This window comes from Artibeus jamaicensis, unplaced genomic scaffold, assembly GCF_021234435.1.
Source record: "Artibeus jamaicensis isolate MK-2021 breed Jamaican fruit bat unplaced genomic scaffold, CSHL_Jam_final contig_519, whole genome shotgun sequence".
In the NCBI taxonomy this organism is placed as follows: Eukaryota; Metazoa; Chordata; class Mammalia; order Chiroptera; family Phyllostomidae; genus Artibeus; species Artibeus jamaicensis.
In genome coordinates this window covers 43,780,518-43,807,276 of record NW_026521871.1, presented here as the reverse complement: position 1 = coordinate 43,807,276, position 26,759 = coordinate 43,780,518, and the positions used below count along the sequence as shown (strand labels likewise).

The 26,759-nt window shown below is 37.3% G+C and overlaps 1 protein-coding gene and 1 non-coding gene across 3 annotated transcripts in view; one reads left to right on the top strand and one right to left on the bottom strand.

The window, feature by feature from the left end:
- STT3B (STT3 oligosaccharyltransferase complex catalytic subunit B) overlaps positions 1 to 25,750 on the bottom strand; it is a 95,498-nt gene extending 69,748 nt beyond the window's left edge. The window contains exon 1 of one of the 2 annotated variants that reach the window (XM_037134646.2): positions 25,015 to 25,750. In XM_037134646.2, the coding sequence (XP_036990541.1) occupies positions 25,015 to 25,328 (314 nt within the window). In that variant the 5' untranslated portion in view covers positions 25,329 to 25,750. Of the gene's footprint in view, positions 1 to 17,336; positions 17,429 to 25,014 lie in introns of those variants that run through there. The other variant, XM_053669356.1, reaches the window with a different exon arrangement.
- LOC119041420 (small nucleolar RNA SNORA81) lies at positions 16,428 to 16,558 on the top strand. The gene has a single exon (XR_005081032.2). It is a non-coding gene; the product is annotated as a small nucleolar RNA SNORA81 (small nucleolar RNA).
- Positions 25,751 to 26,759: the final 1,009 nt, after the last annotated feature.

Here is a 26,759-nt window from a genome sequence, read left to right as displayed (position 1 = left end):
AAGTGTTTGGGAGTCATCTTCCAGGGTGTCCAACCTTTTGGCCTCTCTGGGCCACACTGAAGAATACCAGTTGTCTTGGGCCACATATTAAATACACAAACACTAATGAAAACTGATGACCAAAAAAAAAAGTTTTAAGTAAATTTACAATTTTGTGTTGTTTGGGTCACACGCAGCCCAAAGCCCACAGATTGGACACCTCTACAGCTCTTAACATTCCCCTAATTAAAGCTTTCTTTGTAATTTTTTCTAAACTATTTCTCTTGCCTCCTACTTATTTCCTAGATTCCAGTATTCCTTCCCTATCTCCCAATCCATCCTCTATACAACAAACAAGTGTCTCTCTAAAATAAACTATTAATTAATCCAACTGTTTAAAATCCTTAAATATAGGGTTTTATCCAAAATCTACAGCAAGAATCTTTCCTTTTTTTAAGACTCCTTTTTCTAACTCCACCCCAAAATGGCTCCTCCCTACTTCTTTCTCACCTAATATACCCTCAACTACTAGTTTATCCCTAAACAATGCTGTTCATGCTTTTTCATACTTCTATACCTTTGCATAAATTGTTCCTGTTGCTGGAAGAGCAAATCCTCCTTTGTATCCTCCCACATCAACTATCTCTATGGACTTAACTCAAAAGATACCATAAACACATCCCAGACACTGGCTAGCCCATTATCTTTGTTCCCAGCCTTTATCACTAACTAAAATTATCTTGATCTTTTGTTTATGTTTGCTTGCCAGAAAATAAGTTCCAATACAACACAGATCCTTTATATACATCCAAATACCTGGCACATAGCTATCACACAATAACTACTTGTTAAATAACTTGAATGTTGAAGGTATCATTAGCACTAAAAGTATTGCTCTATCATAGTTCACATATACAATCAAAACCTATTTTTTTAATCAATGCTTTTTAAAAATTCTAAGATTTATATTCAACGCCTTAATTTATCATATTCTTGTTCTACAAAAATACCTAATAAAGGTAACATAGAAAGATAAAAGACAACAGAAGTATACATACAAAAATTCAAGACTCGATAAAAATATACACAAATGCAGGTCAGCAGGGCCTATGAGTTTAAACTTTAATCTGACTTCATTTCCCACAACCGAAGTCAAAAAGGAAAAAGATGAGTTACTTAACTCTCAACAGAAATAAAAAATATTTCCTCAATCAAATTAAACTTGTATTGAAAGTATATAAAAATGACAATGTTTTTAAACTAAAATAGAATATAGATATCAAAATGCAGTGCTGTCACATGAATTTTCTTAAAAGAGGTTTATCCTAATAACTATTCTTGCAAAAATCATACTTTTATCTTTTTATAGTTTTTTACAGCTAGATGCCACCTCAAGGATAAGAACAATGAGATTAGAAATAGGAGAGTCAGGGCAGAATAAGTTAGCAGGCAACAAAGAATATACATGCAGTCATACAATATCAAATTTTGACGTTCCTAAACATCTTGTCAAGAAATATGTATTCTCCCCTACAAAACTGGTATTACATATGAGAACAAGCATTTCTGGCCAGAGGTCCCATAACAAAAATCAGGTTTACTGAAGGAAGTAGTTCCTCTTTACCATTCTTACACCTGTGTCTGAGATGGTTTGAAACTCAGAAGAGGCCAGTTTGTGGAGCCCAGTAATTACGGTTTACTTCTGCCACCAGTTCAGAAAAAAATCTTAAAACAACAATGGAAAAAAATGAAGGGCACCAATAGACATTTCAAATATACTCTCACAGTGTAAACATTCAATATGGAGTAATTTCTTTGTGAACCATAACAGTTTATGTTTCTAAAAAGTTGGCAAAACCATCAGCTGGCAAATGAAAAAAACATCATAGAAATCAGAGGGAGAAACCTTTCTGGGAGAGGACCTCAGAGAATATGATGAAAATATAGATTCTCTTACTAGAAGAATATGCATAGATATTTTGCAGAATTTTGAATTTATTTTTGAAGACCGTCCAACACATAACTCTAGCAGTAAAAAAATCTGCTCTGAATTGCCTTCTTCAATAGTTCAGAAAAATCTACACCTGTGACCTACCAAGGCAGTTTTGGAAAAATTGAGACTATAATTATCTTTCAAGCTTCTGGCCTAGCCACTAATCATTTAAAATTTAATATTAATGCCCTGGCCAGTGTGGCTTGGTTGGAGCATCGTTCTATGGACTGAAAGGTTCACAGGTTTGATTCGCTGTCAGGGCACATACTCAGGTTCCGGGTTTGACCTGTCAGGGTGTGTGTGAGAAGGCAACCAACAGATATTTCTTCCTCTCTCTTCCTCAATCTCTACAAAAGCAATGAAAAATGTCCTTGGGTAAAATAAAATAAAATAAAATTTAGTATTACTTTCATCAAGGAAAACAATAACATCACCACCACCACGAGGAATATTACTAGTTATTCCTATATAAAGTGCTATGTAACAACCTGCTTCTTTTTCAAATTACTATGGTGCTTAAGGCTGTTTTGTATCAAAAAAGTAAAACAGGGTCTCCGTTCTTTGCCATATCTCAAGAAATTAAGGAAAGATGGCAGGATGAGATTCAGGAGAAAACAGGATTAATGTTTAGTTTTCATCTGTTTTAGAGTAATAAATAAACTTCACATTTATAAAAAATGATTTTTAAATTTTGCTATACAAACATATAGCACTGTGCCATCTCAAACAGTGATTGGCAAAGTTATAGTTGAATATAGATTACTTTACCAACACTTAAACAAGATGCCTTTTGTGCTTCCTGAAATAGAATAAATTATTACAAATAACAGACTCAGAGCCAATAAGCCTGGGCATTATGCATACAGTATACACTCAGAGAGCCAAAGACAAACTTGGCCCCTGACCTCATGAAGGTGACAATCTTGGACAATCTTGCTGTAGGGACAGGCAATAAGCAAATACAGGGAAGAAGGGAACACATAGGATAAAGGACACCTGATCATTTTTTCCATTCCAAAAATCTGAAGTATAATTTACAATCATTAAAACACACTGACCTTACTTTAATTTGATTCGATGGGTCTTGTCAATTTTATACATATGACCAACTGTAAGTATCACCCAAAACTATTATTCCAGAAAGCTCCCACTGGCACTATTCTATCACTTTCCCACCTCAAACACTTTGGAATTCACCATACATTCATTTTGTTTGTTCTTAGACTTAACACAAACAGATCATAGATTCTACTTTCTAAATTGTCTGGCTTTTTTCAGTCAACATATTTTTGAGATTTATTCACAGAGCAGCAGTTGTTCTTTTTTTGTTGCTGAGTAGTATTCCATTTTATGCACACTACAATTCATTCTCCTTTGGTAGTACATATGAGTTGTTTCCAGTTAAGGCAATTATTAGTAACCCTGTACGTGCTTGTTCTTATATAAAATACAAATGAGGCCCTGGCCAGTGTGGCTCAGTGGACTGAGTGCTGGTCTGCAAACCAAAGGGCCGCTGGTTCGATTCACTGTCAGGGCACATGCCTGGGTTGTGGGCCAGGTCCCCAGTAGGGGGTACTCGAAGGGCAGCCTATTGATGTTTGCCTCCCTCTCTGAATATTAATAAATAAAATATTTTTAAAAATTAAATAGTCCTCCAAAGTGGTATCATTCACACTCACACCAGTGTAAGAGTTCTACTTCCTCTATATCAAGTTTTTATTCTTTTTTCTTTATTTTAAAGAGTCTACCACCAGCACTGTGAAGCACACTGGAAACACTAGTATACAGGATAGATCTGTCTTCCCAAAACTCTCATGGAAAGCTTTTACAACTGACACCTAACGTAAATCTTACTGGACTATTAAACAAAAAGGCAAGAAAGAATAGAAGTGGTCTAGGAAGAACACGCATGAAGAGGCTAAGAAAGGTACATTGTTCACTTTCAACACACTAACAAAAAAAAAAGCTAGATCAAGTTTTGTGATGGCAAAAATAAGCTTTAAAAACATAAATGAGAAAACAACCTAGGAAGAGTAAGTTTTAAAAAGTTGATTAAATCTTAAAAGACATATTTGTATTTAAGTCTCTGTTAAACGCTCTTTTGGTGTCATATGTTTTCACTGCACTTGCCATTCTTAATTGCTCCAAATCTATCTCCCAAGTTCCAAGACTAGAACCCTATGTATTTGGGTTCACACCACTATATCCACAGCACCTGGCAAATAGATACCATTCAGACATGGGAAAGGTTTATCAAAGGCATGCATATTAGTTTTCTATTGCTGCAAAACAAGTTACAGCAAACTCAATGGCTTAATACAACATACATTCATTATCTCATGGTTTTTGAGTCAGGAAGTCCAGGTGAAGCTTAACTGGATCCCCTACTTACTACGATTGTGACTATAATCAAGATGTCACCAGGGTTGGGTTCCCATTTGAAGACTGAATTAGGGAAATAATTTACTTCCAAGGTTACTGGTAGAATCTACCTCCTTGATATTGGCTGTTGGTTGGAGGCTCATAGAAGCTGCCCACAGTTACCTGACAAGGACTTCTACAAGATTAGAGAGATTCATATCCATGTTTATGTAACAACAATAAAACAATAAAATTTCTTACTGCTTATTTTATAACTCCAGCAAGGGGAGACTGGTAAAAGTCCACTAGTAAGACAAACTCTTATATAATGGAGCATAATCATGGGAGCTATATCATACCATCCTAGCCCCTGTCCATCACACAATTCTTCGAAGGCTATGAACAGACAGGCCCTTTAAAAAATAATTCATTCTGTAAAAAGATTTTATACAGTTGATTATAACTCTGAGTTTGTTTGCAAAGTATAGTATTACAAGATTTTATAAAATTGGCCAGGTTAATAATCCACCTCATAAATGAAAAGGCAACTAGTACCATCAACAGAAATTAGTATGGATGCCAATATAAAAGAATTAAGAACTAAGCCCTGACTGGCATAGCTCAGTGGATTGAGCGAGGGCCTGTGAACTAATAAGGGACTGTGGTTTGATTCCCAGTCAGGGCACATGCCTGGGTTGCAGGCCAGTTCCCAGCAGGGGACGCACAAGAGGCAACCATACACTGATATTTCTCTCCTCTCCCTCCCTCCCCCTCTAAAGATAAATGAATAAAATCTTTAAATTAAAAAAAAGGGGAAAGAAATAGAATTCCACAAAGAGAAAATAAAAAGCAAAGTGTAATTACAACACTAATGATGACATCCAGGATTAAAGGTTTTCTTCTTTGTTCATTCTCTTCTCCTTTACCTTGTCACTGGGTACTCTCAGGCTACACAAGGTACCAGATCTGCAGAAGTCCCATTAGTTGGCATACTTCATAACATACCAAGGTGAAAGTGCAAAGCAGCTAATAAGGACTACAAGCTACAATGGCATTTCAATTTACCTTTTATTATTCCTGCCATCTAGTGGCAGGATCAAAAACAGGCTAACATGCTAATTAAGTACACCAAGCAGAAAAAAACAGTTTACTAAGACTACTAAAACTAACAACCTAAATCCAATCCTGCCCTGTGATACATATGAACACTGTCTAAATAACCATATTAAACACAAAGCTAATTTTATAACTTCAACTATGGAAACTCCTATGTGAGGATATATTCAAGCCAAGTATTAGAGGTTCATATTCATGTTTTAAGTAACAACGAAACAAAGTTTCAAAGGATTACTAATGATACAGAATAAGAAGTCATATTATTGTTTTATTTTTACAAGGTCAATTCTAAAGTTTGTAAAGACCCACAAATACATTTCTTAACTAGTGCCACACCACCAGATTACCAATACTTATTTATGTACAAGCAGCTCCAACTGGGTGTGTTAATGACTGCTCTCACTAACCTCCCTATTCTTATAAGTCATAGATGGGACATTCTGATTCAAGATCTTTCATAAACAAAGAGCAGGCTGTATGTGTGAGACTGACAAACTACCTGTTTATAGTCCATTTCAGAGCAACACATGGAAAAAAACACAAAGTTTGTTATTTAAAAGCTCAAAACATCCTGCAGACTTCTTAGAGCTTCTCTATACCCTCCCACTTATGGTGAGATGCATTACAAATTAAAAGACATTAGAATTCATAAGAATACAGAGCAAAACTTCTTCCAAATACATACTAACTGAAAACAATATCCTTATTTTATACCTATCTCTTAACTTTTTCCTTAACTGGAAATGACAGTTGTCAATTTCTATAAGTATCCATTTAAAAAAGGAAGGCCTCTTCTGTTTTAGAGAGGACACTTAAACTATAGGGAAAAACAATGAAAAGCTGGTACCAAAAAACTACATTGAAATAAGAGGTTCATATAAGTGTCTTAGTGCCATTCAAAAAAAAAAATTCTAGGATCACTTACAAAATAATGTAGTTGATAATTTAAAACTATTTGCTCAGTTAAATCTAATACAGACTGAAATCTAAAAATCCTAGACAAGAGACAGATACACTTGCATGTATTCCTTCTCTCTACATAGCACACACATGTGATACATATTCATATATTACAGAAACAAGATCTCCCCCAAAATGTTACATAAACATACTTACATTTACTTATTATTAGATTATTATCTAACTTACTGGCGTTATAGAATAATTATATAAATAAGGTTTTCAGCTAACAAGCATTATATAAATATGTATTATGATATATGTATTTAAGTCCGGACATGGTCACATACTACAGAAATAAGATTTCCAGCTAAAGAGCATTATATATAATACAATATATGTAGTATATATTATATATAATACATAATATAATATATCACATATGATAATATATATTAACAATATCCAATTATTATATAGTAATTATATCCCATAATTTGCTATGATTAAAAAACCAGAATTATTTGGCCAACTCATAAGCTCGAGAGAGAAATAAACAATATTAGGGGGTAAAGTGGACAGGACAGCAAGGGATAAATTAAAATTTAATAAGCACTCAAAACAGGCAATGTATATAGGTTTATCTGGACATTTTAAGATTTACGTGAGGCATATTCATAAGCTACAGAGCAATGTTAAAATTTGACATAATACTAAGTATTGAAGAGCTGGGTGTTAAAATACTCAGTCACCAAAATAAACAGGAGGAATGGTATAAATAAATGATCAGATACTCTCATCTATCAAGTAAAGCGACTAAATTAGTTCTTCCCAAATTGCATTGCATGAAACACTAAAAACATCCTACAGTGATTCCTAAATTAAACATGGTAAACACTAAGTTAAATAAAATTAATACCGTATTCAAGAACCTTCCTGGCTTTTAATATATTAATATGCTGTATAAAAATAAGTGGACAGGGTATGCAGTTTTTTCCAAATTTAAATTACAAGTTACTTTGTTTTGAACTACAATTCCTAAGATGTGTGTTCTGCAGAACAAGCTTTGGCAATCACCGTAATAAATAATTTCTGTGCTCTCTTCTAGGCACGAAGTTCATTCTACAGGGTCCAGCACAAATAATGCCCCCTTTTTTGTTACAAAATCTCTTACCACAAAATCATAAACATGTAATTCTGTAATGTAACAATATTGCATTCAAGCACAGCTAATGACATTTTAGGTGAAATGTTCAAATTAAAACTATAAATGATTATAGTTTTATTATAAACCCTATTATTACCCTACCAACCACACTCACACTTACTTCTGCCAGACCATGTATATTTCAGAGAAACCAAAAGTGATTCAATATACCTAGTTTTTGTAACTCCATTTTCAAAGAGAAAAGTATCAGTAAAAACACAAGGAGTTAAGAATGAAAATAAAAAAAGAATGAGTCAGTTTCCTCTCCACTTTAACAGGGGTTCAAAGCAAGATGATGTGAAATGCTGAAAGCTTTACAAAATGCTGAAATGCTATATAAAAGCTTTAGTATCCTTCATGTATCTAATTTCATAAAATAAGTAATTTTTATAAAATAATGTATTAAACTCAGAGAATAGCAGGTTTTTGGTATACTCTTTCAAAATGTGTTTACTCTGAAAATTACAAATGTTACAATGCATTTATTGGATTTTAAATGGACTTACATTTCCCCCCTCCATTTTACAAATGGTGTTATACTATACTCAACGTGGTAGAATCTGGCATTACCCTTTTGCCAAATTACTTGGCACCTATGTCTTATCATGGTAACATTGCATCAACCTTGTAACAAATGTTATACCTCAGTTTACTTCTTGAGGAAGGGTAATTTTCATTCATGACACAAAGTGGAAGAATCCGGGACAGGAAAGAAAAATGAATGAGATCAGTCATGCAACAGCTCTTATCTCTGGTGGTGAAGATTCCTCATCAAAGTCTAAAGATGCTTGTATTCCACTACATGTCAAAGAATCCCCCAATAAGTACTATCATCACTTTCATTTCTGTCTTTGAATCTTAGATCCAAGAAATCTGATGACATGAAAGTAAGACAAGCTGAAGTGTTGCTTCTATACTGGAGAGAGAGATATACTGAGATGTCTGTCTTTAGCATATAGAATTGTAATGCTCAGGAACTATACTTACACAGAACAATATTCCTAAATGAGGACTGGGAAGAAGTATCTATAAGTTTATTTCTGCATATTTTGTATTAGTTTAGGCAAATTGTTCAATTTATTCAAAGTCCCGTGGAATTCAGAATTGCTGTATTCTGTGGCATTTTCAGTTTTAAGGCAATTCAGCTGCATGCCTACAGTGTTCTTTTTAAACTACCAATGGCAAATATTTTGAGTATTAATTGTGAATCTCTGGCTTCTATTATAATTTTATAAAAACTACTCTGACCACAACATTTAAGAACCTTGATTTGATTTCCATGACAAAGTCTGAAGGTAGGGTCAGTCAAGAAAACCAGCTGATTTCTTTCCACTATCTTGACTCGCCCATCATACCCTCAAAGTGGGAGAAATGATTGCAAAACTAGTTTGGTTACCAAAAATACAACTGTCTGCAATGGACTGGCAGCTCCTAACTGACTAATCCAACTGAGTAAGTTAGAGGAAAAACTACTGAGGATGAGGAAGATGGGGAAGGCGGGGAAGGCGGGGAAGACAAGAAAGAACTTGAAGTTGAATGTGCTGATTCTAGTCTGTCACTCTAGGCAAGTCACCTGGCCTGTCTCCTCATAACAAAAGTCACTTCATCTAAAATGTTATAATGGACCATAAATAAAGAAAAATTATTTGTAAATTTTTCTGAGCCTCATTCTTTTGGAGGGGGAGGGATATAACAAGTAGACTGATAGTGGCATCATGCTGTTTGTTGGGTAGGCCAAAAAGTCTGTTACATTTTTTCAAGATGCACCTAGTAGTGTTTAGTTGTCTTTAACTTCATTCAAAACAAATGTTACACTGTATTGGTACAGCTGTTATATTAGCCCTGCATTTAAAAAAAAATCAAAACTGGTGAATTTTTGTAGAGTCATTTTAATATTGAATATGAAAGAAAATATGCAACATTTTTTACATACCATGTTTTAGTTCAAGGAAGATAAAAATGCAATTGAAATGGAAAAAAGAGATTTGTGCAGTATATGGAGAAGGTGCTGGGACTGACAGAATGTGTCAAAAGTGGTCTGCGAAGTTTCTTGGTACTACTGACATTTTGGCCAAGTAATTCTTTGCGGTGGGGCTACCTTAAGAATTGGAAGATTCTTAAGATCCCTGGCCTCTACTCTCTAGAAGCCAATAGCAAAGATAGCTGACGTACTGAAAATATCCAAATCAATAAATTTATTGGTAAAAATGAAAAATGTCTTATTTTACAGAAAAAAAACATAAACTTTGGCGGTCAATCCAATATTTCAAACTGCACATGTATACACATGCTATTCTTTATACCAAAAATACCACCTGCAGCTGTCTTCAAGGCCTATCTCCTAACATACTTAGCAGTGCTTCTCTCATTTGCAAAATGGAGATAATATCGCATAAGATTGCTTTAAGGACCAATAAACCACAAAATGCATTAAGATCTGCAACAAATTTAATCCAGACTTAGTCTCCCCTAAAAAAAAATACAAAACAACTCAATAAAATAACTAACCAAAGAAAAGAAAAGGCATTTCTCAGAAGAGGAAATAAAAATGATAAACAGCCCTGTGTCTCAGTAGATTGAGCACCAGCCTACTAACCAAAAGGTTGCTGGTTCGATTCCCTGTCGGGGCACATGCCTGGGTTGCAGGCCAGACCCCCATTTGGGGGTGTGCAAGAGGCACCCGACTGATGTTTGTCTGACACATTAACGCTTCTCTCCCTTTCTTTCTCCCTTCCTTCTTCTCTAAAAATAAATTTTAAAAATCTTTTTAAAAAAATGATAAACACACTGTGGTTACCACTCTCCAAAGACTGGCCCTAAACAATTCTGCCCTACCTATATATGCATCTTTTCCTGTAACCGTGAGATCCACCTGTGTCTATGCGGAACAATAAAACATGGTGTAAGTGACCCGGTTCATTCCAAGCCTACTCTTTAATTGGCCTAGCAGCTTCCTCTTTGGTGGATTGCTTTCTTTGAACCCAGCCACACTCCTGTGATGCAGCCCAAGCAGCCACAAGCAAGAGCCAAAAGCCCCAGCTGAGCTCCCAATCAAGAGCCCAGATTACTCTGGAGTCTAAACTGTCTAGCATCCCAGCCATTCTAGCCTCAACTAGATGACTGTAGCCTGGTCAGCCTCCAGATGACTGCAATCATCCCAGCACCACAGATGGCACCATGAAGCAGAACCTCCCAATAAATTCACAGAATTGTGAAGGAAATACTGTCTTGTCACTAAATTTTGGAGTGGTGCACTATAGTTTTATAAATAACTAAAACATATTATGACAAAATTACCAGGTATATACCCTAGCAAACACACACATATATGTATTATAGCAGCATTTTGAAACAATGGAAACCCAAATGTCCATCGACTAGCAAATGTATAAATGTAAGCCAAAGATTACAAGAAGTAATACTATTTTGCAAAGCTTAGCAATATACATGAGGGTTTTTTTCTTTTTTAATATGGCAAAAGAAATGCTAAACTCAGGACAATGAATTCCTAGTGCTAAATAGAAAACCAGAGTAATAAACTACAGAAGGAACTTAAATAAATATGAAATTGGTAATATTCTAGTTCTAGAGTTGGGTAGGGGTTTCTCAGGTGTTTATCATTATGTTCATAATTACATATACGGGTTTATATCCAACTAGAATTTTCAATATATCTTGATTTATTGTAATTTTATTTATATAATTTATATTATGTTGCAATTTGTATTTAAGTTATAACATCAATGCTTATTACACAAACTTTTAGAAGTCTAGAATGAATTTTACTTCAGAAGGAAAACATTTTCTTTTTTTTGTAAATGCTGTATATATTAGACACTATTAAAATGTGGTAAATTATTTTTACAACCAAAATTAAAGTATCTTAACAGGAGAAAAGAGCTCTCTTTCTAATGAAGAGACTAGCTTATTTTAACAACCTTCAAAAAACATCTTTATGTAAAAGGATATTAGCTGCTCCTCAAGCTCCTTCTTCTACTTTAAACAAATGACTGGTCTTTATACAATTTTAAGATTATATTCATTTCATCTACCACAGTTTCATTATCTTGTTCTTCAAAAGCCAGGAAGCTGGTTAGCATATTAAAATAAAAGTTTTCTTCAGCTATGGTCTAGAGTAAAAATAGTTTTTGTTTTAAAATTAAATTTCCATAAAGCACCTTTATTAAATTTTTAAAATTAAGAACCTATTCAGTGTTATATTTGTCAATAATTCAACAAACCCTGCCCATTGTAACAGATTTTTAAAAAAGGAACATTGATAAAGATTTTGTTTTTAAAGCACACATCATTTTTAAGCAAAAACATCTAAAACTGATCATTACAGCATATCAGATTTAGAACGAATAGGAATACTGTTACTACTTGAAATAATAGTATAATTAAATAGTTGACCAGTCATTTCGTTAGAGTTCAAGTAGAGCAAATGAAGATAAAGACTTCATGTCTTGGCTTATTTAAATGCTTAAGGCCTACTACAATATTCAATGACTGTCCCAGCAATTAGATGCAAAAATATTTCCATTGCAGAAACACTTTAATACAGCCAAAAAACTTATTTCATCCCTAATGAGTATTTTTATTTAGTATACTTTAATCTCTCATGAGAAAGTGTAAATGAGATCAGAACTGTGATGCCTTCCTAAAGTGTTGCTTAATTTCCATATGAATTACCTACAATCATAAAGTTAAATCAAGAGCCAAAAACCCAAATGGATCATTAATCTAACTCCACCCAAACTCATCATTTTCATTAATTTAGCATATTCTAATGTCTGTATATTCAATGATTCAAGAATTTCTATTCTTATTCTTCCTCCACATCAAGAATTATGCAAGTTCAAACAAAATGCCAGCTTAGAAACTTACTTCTATTGCTGCCACGTCTTTTTTATCTATTTCAAAAGTTAACAGCACTGAAACTTTTTTCATGTTTTTTTAAAGATGTTAACTACTCTCTTTTCTTATTCAATGTTCCTTAACTAGTGAGTTAAAACTTGAGACAGAACTCCCTAAGAGTTACTTGTACTTGGAAGAAATATTCGTAGAACAAAAATCCTCCTCCAAGGTTCTTCCTAAGTTAGCCAGCCAGCCAGCCATCTCCCAAGTGCTAACAGTAATCACTGACACATATAAATTACTTCTGTGAGCATCTCCATCAACTCCTCTCTCTATAAAATTAAAACCACACCTTAATTGAGAAGAGATTATGACGTTCATTACTAAAAGGTGTGTGTATACTGGGCGGGGAGGAGGTGGGGTGGTTCACACCACCAAGCAATTCTCAAGACACCAACACCAGCTGAGTGTCCTTCAATTCAACTCAATTCTGAAACTATGAATTCTGATACTATCTAGAGATAGTATCAGATCCCACAGGTTAAGGGCTCAGTCCTACAAGACTGACATCCACCCATACCAACTTCAGACACCAACTGCAAGTCCAAGTTGTTACCAGCACCTCTAACCCAAAGGCTATATTCCAACAACCCCCTCTTTTGGGTTTGACTAATTTGCTAGAGCAGGTCACAGAACTCAGTGAAACATTTTACTTATTAGATGACCCATTTATTATAAAAGCATAAAACTCAGGAACAGGCAGAACGAAAAGATGCAGGGGGCAAGGTATGTGGGAAGGGACACGGGGTTCCATTCTCCCAGCACACCATTCTCCCCAAATCTCTAAATGTTCAATCTGAAAGCTCTATGAACTCAATCCTTTTGGGTTTTTATGGAGGCTCCATTACGGGTATGATTGATTAAATTACTAATCACTGGTAATTTAACTCCTAGTCTCATTCTACTCCCAGAAGGTCAGGGGGTAGGGCTTACAGTTCCAACCCTCTACTCACAAGCTTGGCTCCACTAACACCTCATGAACATCGCAAAAGACCCATGCACATACAATCACTCAGGAGTTTAGGAGCTCTGTACAAGAAACAGAGACGAAGACCAAACAAATATTTCTTATTACAAATCACAATATCACCACAAACCCAAGTTTAATCGAGGTGCTACACAATCAGGAATTCCTGTACTATTACCACCACCAAAACATAAAATGTGGCTATCATTAAGGATAAAGGATCTGTGTTAATATAAGTTGAACACTCACTATGTTCCCAATACAGTATAGGGATAAATATTCTACAAAGATTAGAAAAGATGTTCTGACTCCTGGCCATGATGGAGGCATAGGTAGATATACTATGCCTTCTCCCATAACCAAAAGAAGGACAACAACAAATTTAAAAACAAAAAACAACCAGAACTACCAGAAAATCAAACTGTATGGAAGTCTGACAACCGTGGAGCTGAAGAAGAATCATTCATCCAGACCTGTAGGAGGGGTCGAGACAGGCAGCCTGGTGGAGAGGACTCCTGGCAAGATGGCAGCTGGAGGAGTGGGGTGGGCAAGTTGCTGACTGGTGGAGTGTGCGGTCTGGTCCCACATTCTCGTGCAGGTAAGCCCGAGGAACAACTAGGGAGCGAGGCAGAGCACGCAACCCACGGTCCCAGTGTGGGAAAATAAAACCTCAAACCTCTGACTGAAAACACCTGTGGGGGTTGAGGCAGCAGGAGAAACTCCCAGCCTCACCTGAGAGTTCATTGGAGAGACCTGCAGGGTCCTAGAATGTGCACAAACCCACCCACCCGGGAATCAGTACCAGAAGGGCCCAGTTTGATTGTGGGTAGCAGGGGAAGTGACTGAAATCCCGCAGAGAGGGGAGCAAGCGGCACTGTTCCCCCTTAGACCCCTCCCCACATATAGCATCACAACGCAGCCAAGTGGGTTGCCCCGCTCTGGTAAACACCCAAGGCTCTGCCCCTTATTACAAAACAGGTGCTGGAGATAAAAAAAAATATGGCCCTAATAAAAGAACAGATCAAAGCTCCATAAAAAATACAACTAAGAGATAAAGAGATAGCCAACCTATCAGATGCACAGTTCAAAACACTGGTAATCAGGATGCTCACAGAATTGGTTGAATATTGTCAAAAATTAAATGAAAAAAAAAAAAGAAGGTTATGCTAAGTGAAAACAGGAAAAATGTACAGGGAACCAACAGTGACAAGAAAGAAACCGGGACTCAAATCAACACTGTGGACCAGAAGGAAGAAAAAACATTCAACCAGAAATGAATGAAGAAACAAGAACTCAAAAAAATGAGGAGAGGCTCAGGAACCTCCAGGACATCTATCTTTAAACATTCCAACATACAAATCACAGGGGTACAAGGAGAAAAGAAATTGAAAACTTATTTGAACAAATAATGAAGGAAAACTTTTCCAATCTGGCAAAAAAAAAAAAAAAAAAGACTTCCAGGAAGTTCAGGAAGCTCAGAAAGTCCCAAAGAAGTTGGACCCAAGGAAGTACACACCAAGGCACATCATAATTACATTAGCCAAAATGGAAGATAAGGAGAGAACCTTAAAAGCAGCAAGAGAAAGGAGACAGTTACCTATAAAGGAGTTCCCATAAGATTGTCAGCTAATTTCTCAAAAGAAATCTTGTAGGCAAGAAGGGGCTGGAAAGAAATATTCCAAGTCACCTACATCCAAGATTACTCTATCCAGCAAAGCTACCATTTAGAATGGAAGGGCAGATAAAGTGCTTCCCAGGTAAAGTCAAGTTAAAGGAGTTCATCACCACCAAGCCCTTATTATATGAAATGTTAAAGGGATTTATCTAAGAAAAAGAAGATAAAAAATATGAACAGTAAAATGACAACAAACTCGCAGTTATTAACCACACCAAAAACAAACACAAAAATCAACTAAGCAAACAACTAGAACAGGAACAGAATCACAGAAACGGAGATCACATGGAGGATTATCAGCAGGGAGGGGGAGAATGGGGTAAAGGTACAGAGAATAAGTAGAATTAATGGTAGGCAGAAAATAGACAAAGATTAAGGATAGTACAGGAAATGCAGACGCTAAAGAACTTGTATGTACGACCCATGGAGAAGAACTAATGGGGGGGGGGATGGAGGGGAATGTGGGTGTGCAGGGCAAAGGGGAATAAAGGGGGGAAAAATGGGACTATAAGAGCATAATCAAGAAAATATATTTAAAAAAAGATGTTCTGGCCATAAAAGATCACATCTATTAGTCTGTCTATAATGAGAACAATTGTCAATATTATTATTACCATTACGGGGGATGAGTATCATTATTGCCATAATAGTATCTTGCTCATTTAGGCAAAAAACAAGGAACAAGTCTCCCTGAGTGTTTTTACATTACAGGTGTTAAAATCTCCTTCAAAATGGCTCTGGCCTATTTTAATCGTTAAGTGAACAGTTCTGAACAAAATTTAAATGACTTTATATTGGAATTAATAAAACTGGTATTTATACCTCTCAAATGCAAGGCAGCTAAGCTACACTACATTGTTATTTCTGAAAGGAGTATGCCTGGCATGTTTTCTAACAGTTAATACAGTTCACAAAAGAATCTCTACTTCCTCGGGGAATTCATATAAGAGGAATACTAGAGGGATTAAAATAGCTTAAATCATTAAGTTGGACCATTACCCAAATAGAGCCTAATTCAAAGTCATTTATATTTCTCTCTGGCATGTATTACATGGGATTTGGGGGAGAATGGGTAATAAGTATGTATACCTTTCTTATGAGATACATGGTTTAAAATTTCAACTAGAATTGAGTTAACTATGGTAACAGTCTTTTATTCACAAAAGAAATCAACCGCTATCCATTAAAGTACTGCAGCATGGGCTCCACACTAATGCACAGAAAGAAAAAAACCCTGAATTTGATCAAAATCATTCTGACCAATTAAGTAGAAATGCATTAGAGAGCATTTAAGTTTGTCTGAAGAACTATTTTCTAATTTTAAAAAAGCTTGTTAGCAGAGTATACACAAGAAGAAAAATAACTGCACTAGACTGTAAAGACTGGGGTGGACCTCTTTCTTAATGTCCAGTGTCCTTTGTCTTAAGATTTGGTGCAACATGTCTTCAGAGAAAAGAAGGAAAAAAATCTTGTAAGCTGGAATCACCTTTCCAATATACTTAATCGCTTGCTAACACACAATGCAAAATTCACACACACCACAGATTTCAAGTTCCTATATAAAAATCCATGACCTTTGCTTTACCTTTCCTTGAATAAAACTTATACCCTGAGGACTGTTTCTGGAAGAATCTTATTATACCTCTCTTATTCTTCCTAAAGACCAGACAGACCTAAATCAATAAACAAAACAAAAACTGAGGAAAAAATACAGGTGGTAGCCATGAAGACTGGAAGAAGCAAACAATGTAAGTAAAATACGAGCTACTCAAGACCCCACTGGAGCTACACAGTTAAAATTACACACAGCCCAGGGTCATCAATCCTCTACACAAAAATATCAACATTTCAATACATTAAACAGTCTATTCTTGGGGTTTTCCTAAATTCCTTCAGTTTATACCCCTTTCCAACATTTTGTCCTTCTTTCCTTTTCTTTATTTCTAGAAAAAACTACCACTTCCTTCTTCAAGAAAAAAAAAAAAAAGACCCTTCCTTCAAGAACTAACTACAACCACCCCTTGCCTTATGTAAATTTTAATATACATACTTTAAAATGAACAACAGTTGGCAAAAACTGTTAACTCAAAGACTAATAACTTCGCATTTATCTGGTTACTTTATTAGTCTCTTGAAGGACAATGATGTGTCCTCCTCTGCTCACTCTTCCTTGTAGTCTTACTATTAATTGTAAGACTGCATCTACCCGGCCAGTTAGTACCTTTAAAAAAGTTGTCAAGATTGTCTAGAGACAAGGCTGGCTCCAGGTCAATAATTCGATCTTGAAATAATTTTTGATTTCCAACGAAGAGATGAATGCCTTCCCTTTTCTAGGTACTTCCTGCTGCAAAAGAGCTCGAAATCAGCCTGGTTGATCAAATTATTGCATAACTTTATTATCCACACACTTTCAACAACCCTTTGATCAATGAAGATAAACATTTAAAGCAATGCTGAGCAAAAAATAGCAAGACACAGAAGCCAAAGTATGTTTATTTAAAATTTTAATACAGGCAACACTACATTATTTAGGAATACACAAAGAATTATACCACCTATGAAGAAAAGTAAGAATGTAATTACTATAAAAGTGGGGAGGGGGAATGAAAAAGGCTTTTGAGGTGGTAGCAATGTTCTATTTCTTGATCTTGGTAATTATCACATGGGTTTTTATTTTATAATTGGTCACTACATTGTAAATTAGGCTTATATTCTTTTCAGAATGTATCATTTCACCATAAAAATTTTTATTTAAACAATGAAACTAAACCCCTTCTTGCAGATAATAAGAGCCTTTGTAGAACACATCCCTTGCTTATGTAAACTTACATAAACATTTAAGGCATTCTCTAAGAATATCTCAAAAAACTACAGGAGTGCTCCATAGTTTTTCCTGTAGATTACACAAGATGGTATAATAGTTTATTTTAACAATTAAACCTTAAATAGGGTAGACTGCACTTTATTTACTGGAGTTACTGGTGTTTGAAGAATAGGCATGAGGTGCTAAAAGAAGATCTTAAAAAGTTCTCACAAAAAATTTGTATAACTATGTACAGTGATGAATATTAACTGGACTAACTCTGGTAATCATTTTGAAATGCATACAAATTTTGAATCATTATATCATACACCCAAAACTAATATAACATTATGTTAATTATACTATGCATATCCACACACACAAGATACATATTATTAGATTTCACTAAAGAAAAGAACACAGTACTGTGAAGAAATATATTTTACTGCCTGAGAATAGCTAATAAACCTGTAAGGCATGAAGTGAAATGAAAAGGAAACCTCCACCCAAAAAACATTATCAACTTGATTATCGACTAATTGTCAACACTTCACTAATATAAACAAAATTTCTTTATGTCTTCATGCAATATTTCCCTTTGGACAGGAATGACAGAAAAAGCCAAAAATTAAAGCTTGTAAACTTAAACTATGAGAACTATTAACTTATGGAAATTACAGGTAACTGATGAACACAATTTTTTAAATCACTAATCCTAAAAGATGTTAAACTTGACGGCAAAAGCTGTTCCAATAGCTAAACTTGAATTGCTAACATTTCCAATACTGTGGTAGAACCTAACTTTCCCATACCTTCTGAAATAAGTTTCAAACAACTTCTCATAAAACTCCCTCCAATGCAAACATAGGTGCAAAGAAAACAGAAAAGCATCTAGCCAAGGTACAACTGCACCACCTTAGAAAAGGTGCTCCGCCCTTCTCATAGTCTGCTTCTTAGCCCGGAAAACAAGACAAGCCAACAAGCCAACGTGTAAGTACTCTACATACTCTACAAGTCCCTTAAGCTAAAGAACTCTGGGTCTGTTCTAAAATTTTAGCTTCCACCCTTTAGTGGAATGGCTTAATACTTTCAACTTCATTAATATGAACTTCTTACAAACAAAATAAATTCAAATGTAAACATTTAGTTGGATTAAATTACCTTTTCCTCTCATTCAGCTGTTCTCTTAAAATTGCTATCTCTGAAAATTCCCTAGTCATCCATATTTAAAAACTTCAAGTCATCACCAAATCTTCTCTTTCCTACATTAAAGCAAAGTAATTAGCCACCACCAAGCTAGTGAGCTTGGCTAGAACACAGATTGTGCCCAGGCATTTTGATAGGCCAATATGTTAAGACTTAAATCAGGACAGCTGATTAAAAAACAAATTAAATGAAGGACACTTTCATTTAAGTTGGCCTTGGAGGCAGAGGATGCAGTAAAAAGGACATAGATGGACATGTATTATTCAAGTCTTGTGGGGAATACCAAATTGAAATATCTTTTATTCATAGAAATAAGAGATGTTACCCAATCTCAATTTTGAGATCTACATCAAGTTGTAAGACACTGTAAAAACTGAATGTTTACTATCATTTACACCATTTATTAGTTACCCTACAACACTAAGTTCCACAGAAAGAATAACAAATGGTCACAGATGGTATGGTCACTTTAATTAGGGTACCAGTCACAATTCCTTAGAAATTCACTTATTTAAGAACAGTACAAACTTGACTGACATAGAGGCATTCACCACCTTATATACAGGTAATATTCCAAAATATGTGTAACTGTCTTTCTTGTTAAACTATGAAAGCATTTTTCCAAAGAAACAGAATTCCATATAGCAGTTAGGTTTCCTGGCAAACAAATGCTAGTAACCTACATTTACCTAAAATATAAGAGCTTCTTCTAACCCTTACTTAACATACTCCTACCTGCCCCCAAATTCTATAGTATTACCACTTCCTATATAAATTTTTAAATCCTTGGAAATTAGTCATGGTAAAGTGAGGACACTGAAACCTCAGAAAAGAGTAAGTGGCTTAAGAACAAAAACGAACCACCAGAATCAGGTAACTCAAATAAAGGAGTGAAGACAGAGTAACCATTTACATTTCTTTCCCTTTTGATGTATTAATTTGCTCCATGTATTATATTTGTGATTCCTATATTACTTGAAAATGTTTTTCTTTTTTCCTATTCATCGTAGGAACTGTCAGGAAGCCCCTTTTGCATATATAAAACTAAATTAAGTATTATATCTGGATAAAACATGGCAAAGAAAGAACATGAATAAGACAGTAAGCAACAGGCTGACCAATGAAAAGCTTCTAATAATTCAAAAGAATTTAGGAATTCCACACAATTAAGTCTAATAAAACCATCACAAATACCCTTCTAACAACTTCTGAGTTTCTCCTCAAACATCAAATTCAGCAAAGTCAAGTTATTCAACTAATGATGTACTCAGGTAAGTTACTAACCAAAACCCAGAATGAGTAAATCTGATTCTAATCTGCCGTCCAATTGAGGAGCATGTAGAAAGAGTATTTATACCCATTATGTTCAAGTACTATAGAAAATGAATGCTATCCAAAAATAAGAGGTCCTTTTTATTGTGGACTTAGGGAAAAAAGACAATATTCTTTATTTTGCATGAATGGTATACTATCAGTATCTATAAGCAAGGTTTAAAAGCAGTAATGCCTAGATGGAAAGATGATGAGGAAAACACTAACTGTAGAATCTAGGTGTTGAGTAGGAGTGTTCACTATAAAAAATCTTTCAACTTTTCGGTATGTTTGAAGTTTCATAATGTAAACAATTTTGAAATATGTAGATATGTTGCACTGTGCAGTATTTTATAAACTTTGTAATTCAGGTTAACACGGTATTTATTCTCTCTCTCTAAAAGCATTAAGCTTTCACAGATTGGGAAAAGATGATTTGGTCACTCAAAAATAATAATCTTTCCACTATGTTTGGCAGCACGTATGCACTGATGGATACTAAGCTAATTCAACAAAAAGAACTTTTAACATTTTCTCATATTAGAAAGCACTCAAAACTTACTGACAGAATACAAATCAGAGACAGAGTAAGTAAAGTCAGGCCAGTAAGTTTCCCCATAGTTCTTAACAACTGGGTCAGAGACTAAAACCTAAATCTTTACTTTGAGTTTCTCATGCTTGGTCTACAGTACAGCCAATGTTGCCTTTATGCAAATTACATATGCATATGGCAGTAAGGGGTATTCAGTCTTACTAAGTTAGTACTCAAGAAAACCCTAAAATAAAAGAAAAAATTCCAAAGTCTTTGCTGACAGATCCTAACTAACCCAGGACCTATTATATATGCCTCATGAAACCCATGATTACTACCTACAGGAGCCACCACACTCACCCTAAATGGGAGCAGGTCCAATCCAGCATCTCAATGCACTCACTCCCTGCAGCTCCTCCCTAAATGTTCTTGTACCTTAAAATGATCTCAAGAGCTCAAGGCTAGAAAAAACTTAAATTACCTCATATGAAATCAGTGACAGTATACCTGTTTTCAAGTGCAGCTGAACTGCTGTTGCTAATGATTCCGCACTTTTTTTTTTTTAAGATTTGGGGACGCTTTGTTCTAAAACTGGTTTTATTACCCATTTTGTCTTCTTCAGAACTGAGGTCAGTAGCCTCTTTTTGTCATCTGGAAAGTGAAGAAAAACATGACAACCTCAGAGAACAGGAAGTAGTCCCCAACTTACAAACAGCTAATGTTTCAAAGGCTTATCACTCCTTTGAAAACATATTCTGTACTAATTAACCTATATATGCCAGAGTCTATAAAAAATTGCATTCAAGTTTCAACTCTGAGCTGCAGCCCAAACTCGAGGTTCAGAGAATTCTCTCTACATCTCTAGGGAGAATCCACTACAAACTGTGCAGGCAGGGGAAAGGGCAGCTCTCCTCACATAGGGAGATTCTACATTGCTTCTGTGGGAAAGCTACCTAATTTACCAAGACAGCGGTTATGAAAAAGGTACTTGGTTAACATAATGTAAAAGTATAACAGTTACAACAAAAAGAAGTGGAAATTACATTTTGCTCCAGATAAAAATAAAACTAGGTGCTGCTAAACTAGGTGGTCAACCAAATGCTTGACAAGTAAAGAACATATTCTCAAACTGCTTCCTCATGTCTGATCAACTCAACTGATAAGGGAGGAAATTAATGAAGTGGCAGAAAAATCATTACCAATAATGTTGCTAAGTTCTATAAATGTGCGTTGTACTTAAAAGTGCAATAAATAGATAATATCCAACACCATATACTACCCCTTATAACTGGTAAGATTCATTTTTTAAAAACTGACAATTTCAAGTAACTTTGTGACAATGAGTCACCCTCAATAGCTAACTAGAATCTTACTCAATTTAAGAACTCTAAAATTTACAGAAATAATAAACAGCGAAAGTAAACATTTCACTAAAAATACTTCAGAAATAAAGCTGTTAATAAAAAGATGAAAAAAGGGATCAAGGAAGGCCAGAATAAACTGGTTTGTAGATACAGAACCTGAGAGGAACATTTCGGTACTATTAAAGGTTCATGTCCATTGCTAAATGTTGAAATGGTAATGTGTGAGACTCCCAAGCTAGCATATAACACTAGAATGTTAGGCTGTAGATCAAAGTATTGGTACTATTAGGAGCTTTGTAGAACTGTTTTAAATCCAAACAACAGGCCATCGATACCGAAACCCTTCTCTTTAAAAATTTTCAACAATAGATTTTAAGAATGAGAAGCCTAACTACCTGAAATCTTTAAAGGATATAAAAAGTGATCGAACAGGATTTCTTTTTGTATTAAACCTAATTCTCTCATTCAAGTCACCTGAGTTATACTTAGACATTAGGTTTATCTCTGTTCCCAATAAGGGATAGGGACAATTCCTTTATTATAAAGGGCTGTTTATAGTTAATCAGAAATCTAACATTATGAATGTAAACATTTCATCAGAAATATAACAAAATGCAAATATTAAAACTATCAGTAAGCAGAACACCTAAATGAAGGAGTCTTTAAGACTGAAGACAATGTATATTCTTTTAGCTTTGTGTATTGTGATTTAGTACTCAAATGTTATACATTTACCTCAAGGATAAAGTTTCTGAAATGTGTTTTTATACATAGAAAAATAGAAGTGAAACAAATTTTCATGTGGATAAAAAAGGATAAGTTATGTCCTTCAAGTATTTTTTGAAACTGAGAGAAAGAAAACAATGTTTCATTCTTTGCCATACTGGAAAAAAAAAAAGAAGTATTATCTGCAAAGCAACCTAGTAAGACTTTTCATGATTACTGATCTTTGGATGACTCAAGAGATTTCTAATCTTCCTTCAAAATAAGGGAGATGAAAATCATCTCATCATTCAGCTGTGAATTTTTCTGCAACCCTTAATATTGCCCTCCACATTACTACTAATATCCGGCCTTCCGTTTGTAAGAATGATACTCTGAAAACAGACAATTGTTGTTACTACTAATGTTTGGTCAGCCATGAACTTCTGCTGTAATGTGAAAAAACAGAACTTTCTCTTTTCACACTGTTCAGTAAAATACTAGCAGTTTTCATTTTCTGGTTCCAATTTCATTTTTATCTAATCTGGTGTTTCAAAGCAAAGACTAAGAATTCTGCACCTAGTTCACAAAGCTTCACAGTAATTTATTTTCTTCTGTCGTTCCAATTAACATAAAAGTTGTTTTTTAATTCTGCAATAGAACATATAATAACGTCTTTCCACAGCTTTCAAAGAAAGTTATAGGAAAAAAATCAAAACTTCTAAAATAGAATGAAAATGTTTCACGGAAAAATGTCACAGTAATTAACTGTTATCCTAAATTGAATTCTCAGTAAGTGGGCCCCTCTGGTATTCAATACAGGATGTATTACCAATTTTTCTATCCATAACAGAACTCCAATCCAGTACTTTGATATATTGGTAACTTATTCCACAAAATATTGTCTATGTACTTAGTATCTCTCAAGATTTTCTCTGTATTTCAAATGATAAATATCCTAAAGTTTAGTTAAGACCTGATAAGTAAGAGATCAACAAAATGAATTTAGTTTAAAAGGTATAAACAAACTCAGGTTGGCAAGTTCGAAAAAATTAATCTTCCTATCTAGATAATTCACAGACCGATAGAGTGTCTAAATTGGCTATTGCTTTTAATGGGGTAATTTTCTGTAACATTCAAGTCAGTTAACCTGAATGCACATACCATGTGCAACTCCGGTATTACAATCCAGGGCTCCCTATCACCGTGGTAGTTTGTTCTCTTATCCACAATCTTCCTGTAGAGACCAATAAAGGAACTAATGCAATGCTTTCCGATACTGTGCACAGCATAGAGGATGACAGTCTAGCCAATAGACTAACGATTTTGCTCTAAAAAGCAATCCGAGATAGTTATGGAATAGTGAGGTGCAGAGTGAGTGCACTTGAGGACCTTGAAAAAACCCACTCTTGAAAAAAATAGCTAATGTTAAATAAATAAGACTCCTAGCTTTCAGATCACTTTCAAGGATGTTATTTCCTTTCCTACAACACCTCACTCAACTCTCTTTCAGAGAAACGGTGAACTGCGAGGACGAGTAGACGGAGCTGCTGCACATCTAGACTCATCTCCAAACCGCAGCAAGGCAACCCCTCGCCGATCCCATCCCAACCAGCGAACACGCGCTCGCAAAAATGAAAGAAGGCGATAGCCAGGGGCGGGGAGGCGCAGAGTCCGCGACGAGTGTGCCGGCTCCCGGAGTGGCCCGGCCGGACTCTGGGACACGAGCGGGCTGCGAAGGGCTCCGTTCACCCTTCAGGGAGTCGATACACTTGCCCCGCCGGGGTCAAGGTCCCACTCGGGGACCCCGACGCCTCGTCTTGAGCTACTCGGGGGAAACTTCGCCCACGGGGTGGGGGCGCGCCCGCCTCTGCGGGAGAGTGAGCGGGGCTCGGTGGCGGCGCGGGGCCAGGTCCGGGGAGAGCCGCGGGTCTCGGGGTTCCGCGGGCCCGCGGCGGGGGAGGGGCGGCGGGGCACTCACCACGGGTCGAACTCGTGAATGATGCTTTCGAAGCGAATGACGGCGAAGAGGCGCGAGCTGAAGCCGGCCAGCCAGGCCAGAAAAAGGATGGTGAAGGAGAGCAGCGACTGCCAGCCGGCCGGCTGCGACAGACCCCCGGACAGCCCCGCAGGGGCCGGCTTAGGCGACGCCACGCCGCCCGCCGCCTTGTGAGCGCACTGGGCCCCGGGCCCGTGGTGGCCGTGCCGGCTGTTCCCCAGAGCCATGAGGCCGCTCCACGGGGACGAGTTGAGGGACGACTTGTGCTTGCTCTCCGGGGCCGAGGGCTCCGCCATGTTGTGCCCCGGCGGCGGGTCTCGCTCCTCGCCGCCGCCGCCGCCTGGTGCGAGGGGTGCTGGGCGGGGACCCGAGGAGAAGGAGGAGGCGAAGGAGGAGGAAGAAAAAGGAGGAGGGGAGAGCGCCGCGCGCTCCCGCCCTCAGCGCCGCGAGGCCGGGGAACTGGGGGTGGAGGTGGCGGTGGGGAGTCTACGCCTCCGCAGCGGCCGCGACCGCCGCTCTCTCAACTCGGATGGCCCTAGCGTCCCACTAGCCATCCGTATCCCCAGTGAAGCTGCGGCTGCGGCGAAAGCGGACGGGACGAGGGCGCCAGAGAAAGAGCAGGAGCAGACGGAGGCAGCACCTCGAATCGGAACAGCAATGACATTCTCCCTCACACCCGCCGCCCGCCCAGCGGAGAGGAGCAGGAGGAGGAACCCCCTGGAGCCCGGGCGGAGCTCTGGCAACCTCTGACTCCGCCCCCAACCCAACAGGAACTGGCTTTTCCACCTGTCACAATGCGACAGGTCCGTTAGAGGGCGGGCCCAGGACTGTGGAGCCCACCAATAGGGGTGCGAGCTGGGGCGGGGATTGGTTCAACCGTCCTACTTCCCCTCTCCCCTCCCGGCCTCGCGCCCAGTCGCCCGGAGCGGCCGTGTTGCGCGTCTGAGGTTTCATTGTCAGTTGAAGGATGAGGTTTCGCGCGTCGGTGTGGTCGGCAAGGAAGGGCGCTAGGCGGCTCCGCTCGGTACACAGAGCTAAGCCCGTCCGAGGGTCAGGCGGTGGTCAACAACAGCAGAGCGGCCTCCGTCAAAAACCAGTTTAGGGATACTGAGCACCGTGCCTACCAGCCAGGAGTTCGCGGGCTTACCACTGTCGCGACTTTTAACCCGCTTTGCGCGGAGCGCCTACCACGTGACTGAGCGCGCAGGCGCGCTACGTTAGTCTTCGTCGCGTGTGTCAGGCCGGCTGGGCTTGGCCGCCCGGGGCGCCCTGCGCCCAGAACACGGACTGAGCCACCTTTGGGACGGACTTGGCGACGCCACAGTCCGCCCCGCAGGGTGCGCCAGACGTTCTGCCGACGAAACTGCGAGCTAAGACAAGTTTTCCGGTGCGGAAAACTCTTCGAAGCCCACAGACAGACCCTAGCTCCGAGAAGACCTAGAAGGGGAGGCAAAGTGCGTTTTTGTCTCGCTTTTTTCATTTCTTGTATTTTCCTAATTGCAAAAGTAATGTTTGTTTCCTGGAAATATGGGGAAAATGCAGGAATTCATTTTAATGGCTGCATACGTTACATCAAACGAATGAAATGGTTCAAGTTTGTGTGGACTTTTCAGTTGTTACCCAATTCTCTCTTTAGTAAGTGATAACGGATTCAGGATTCCTGTACGCGAATTTTGCGCGCTTAGCTTGTATTTTTATACTTTCTTTCCAAAAAAAAAAAGTGCGAC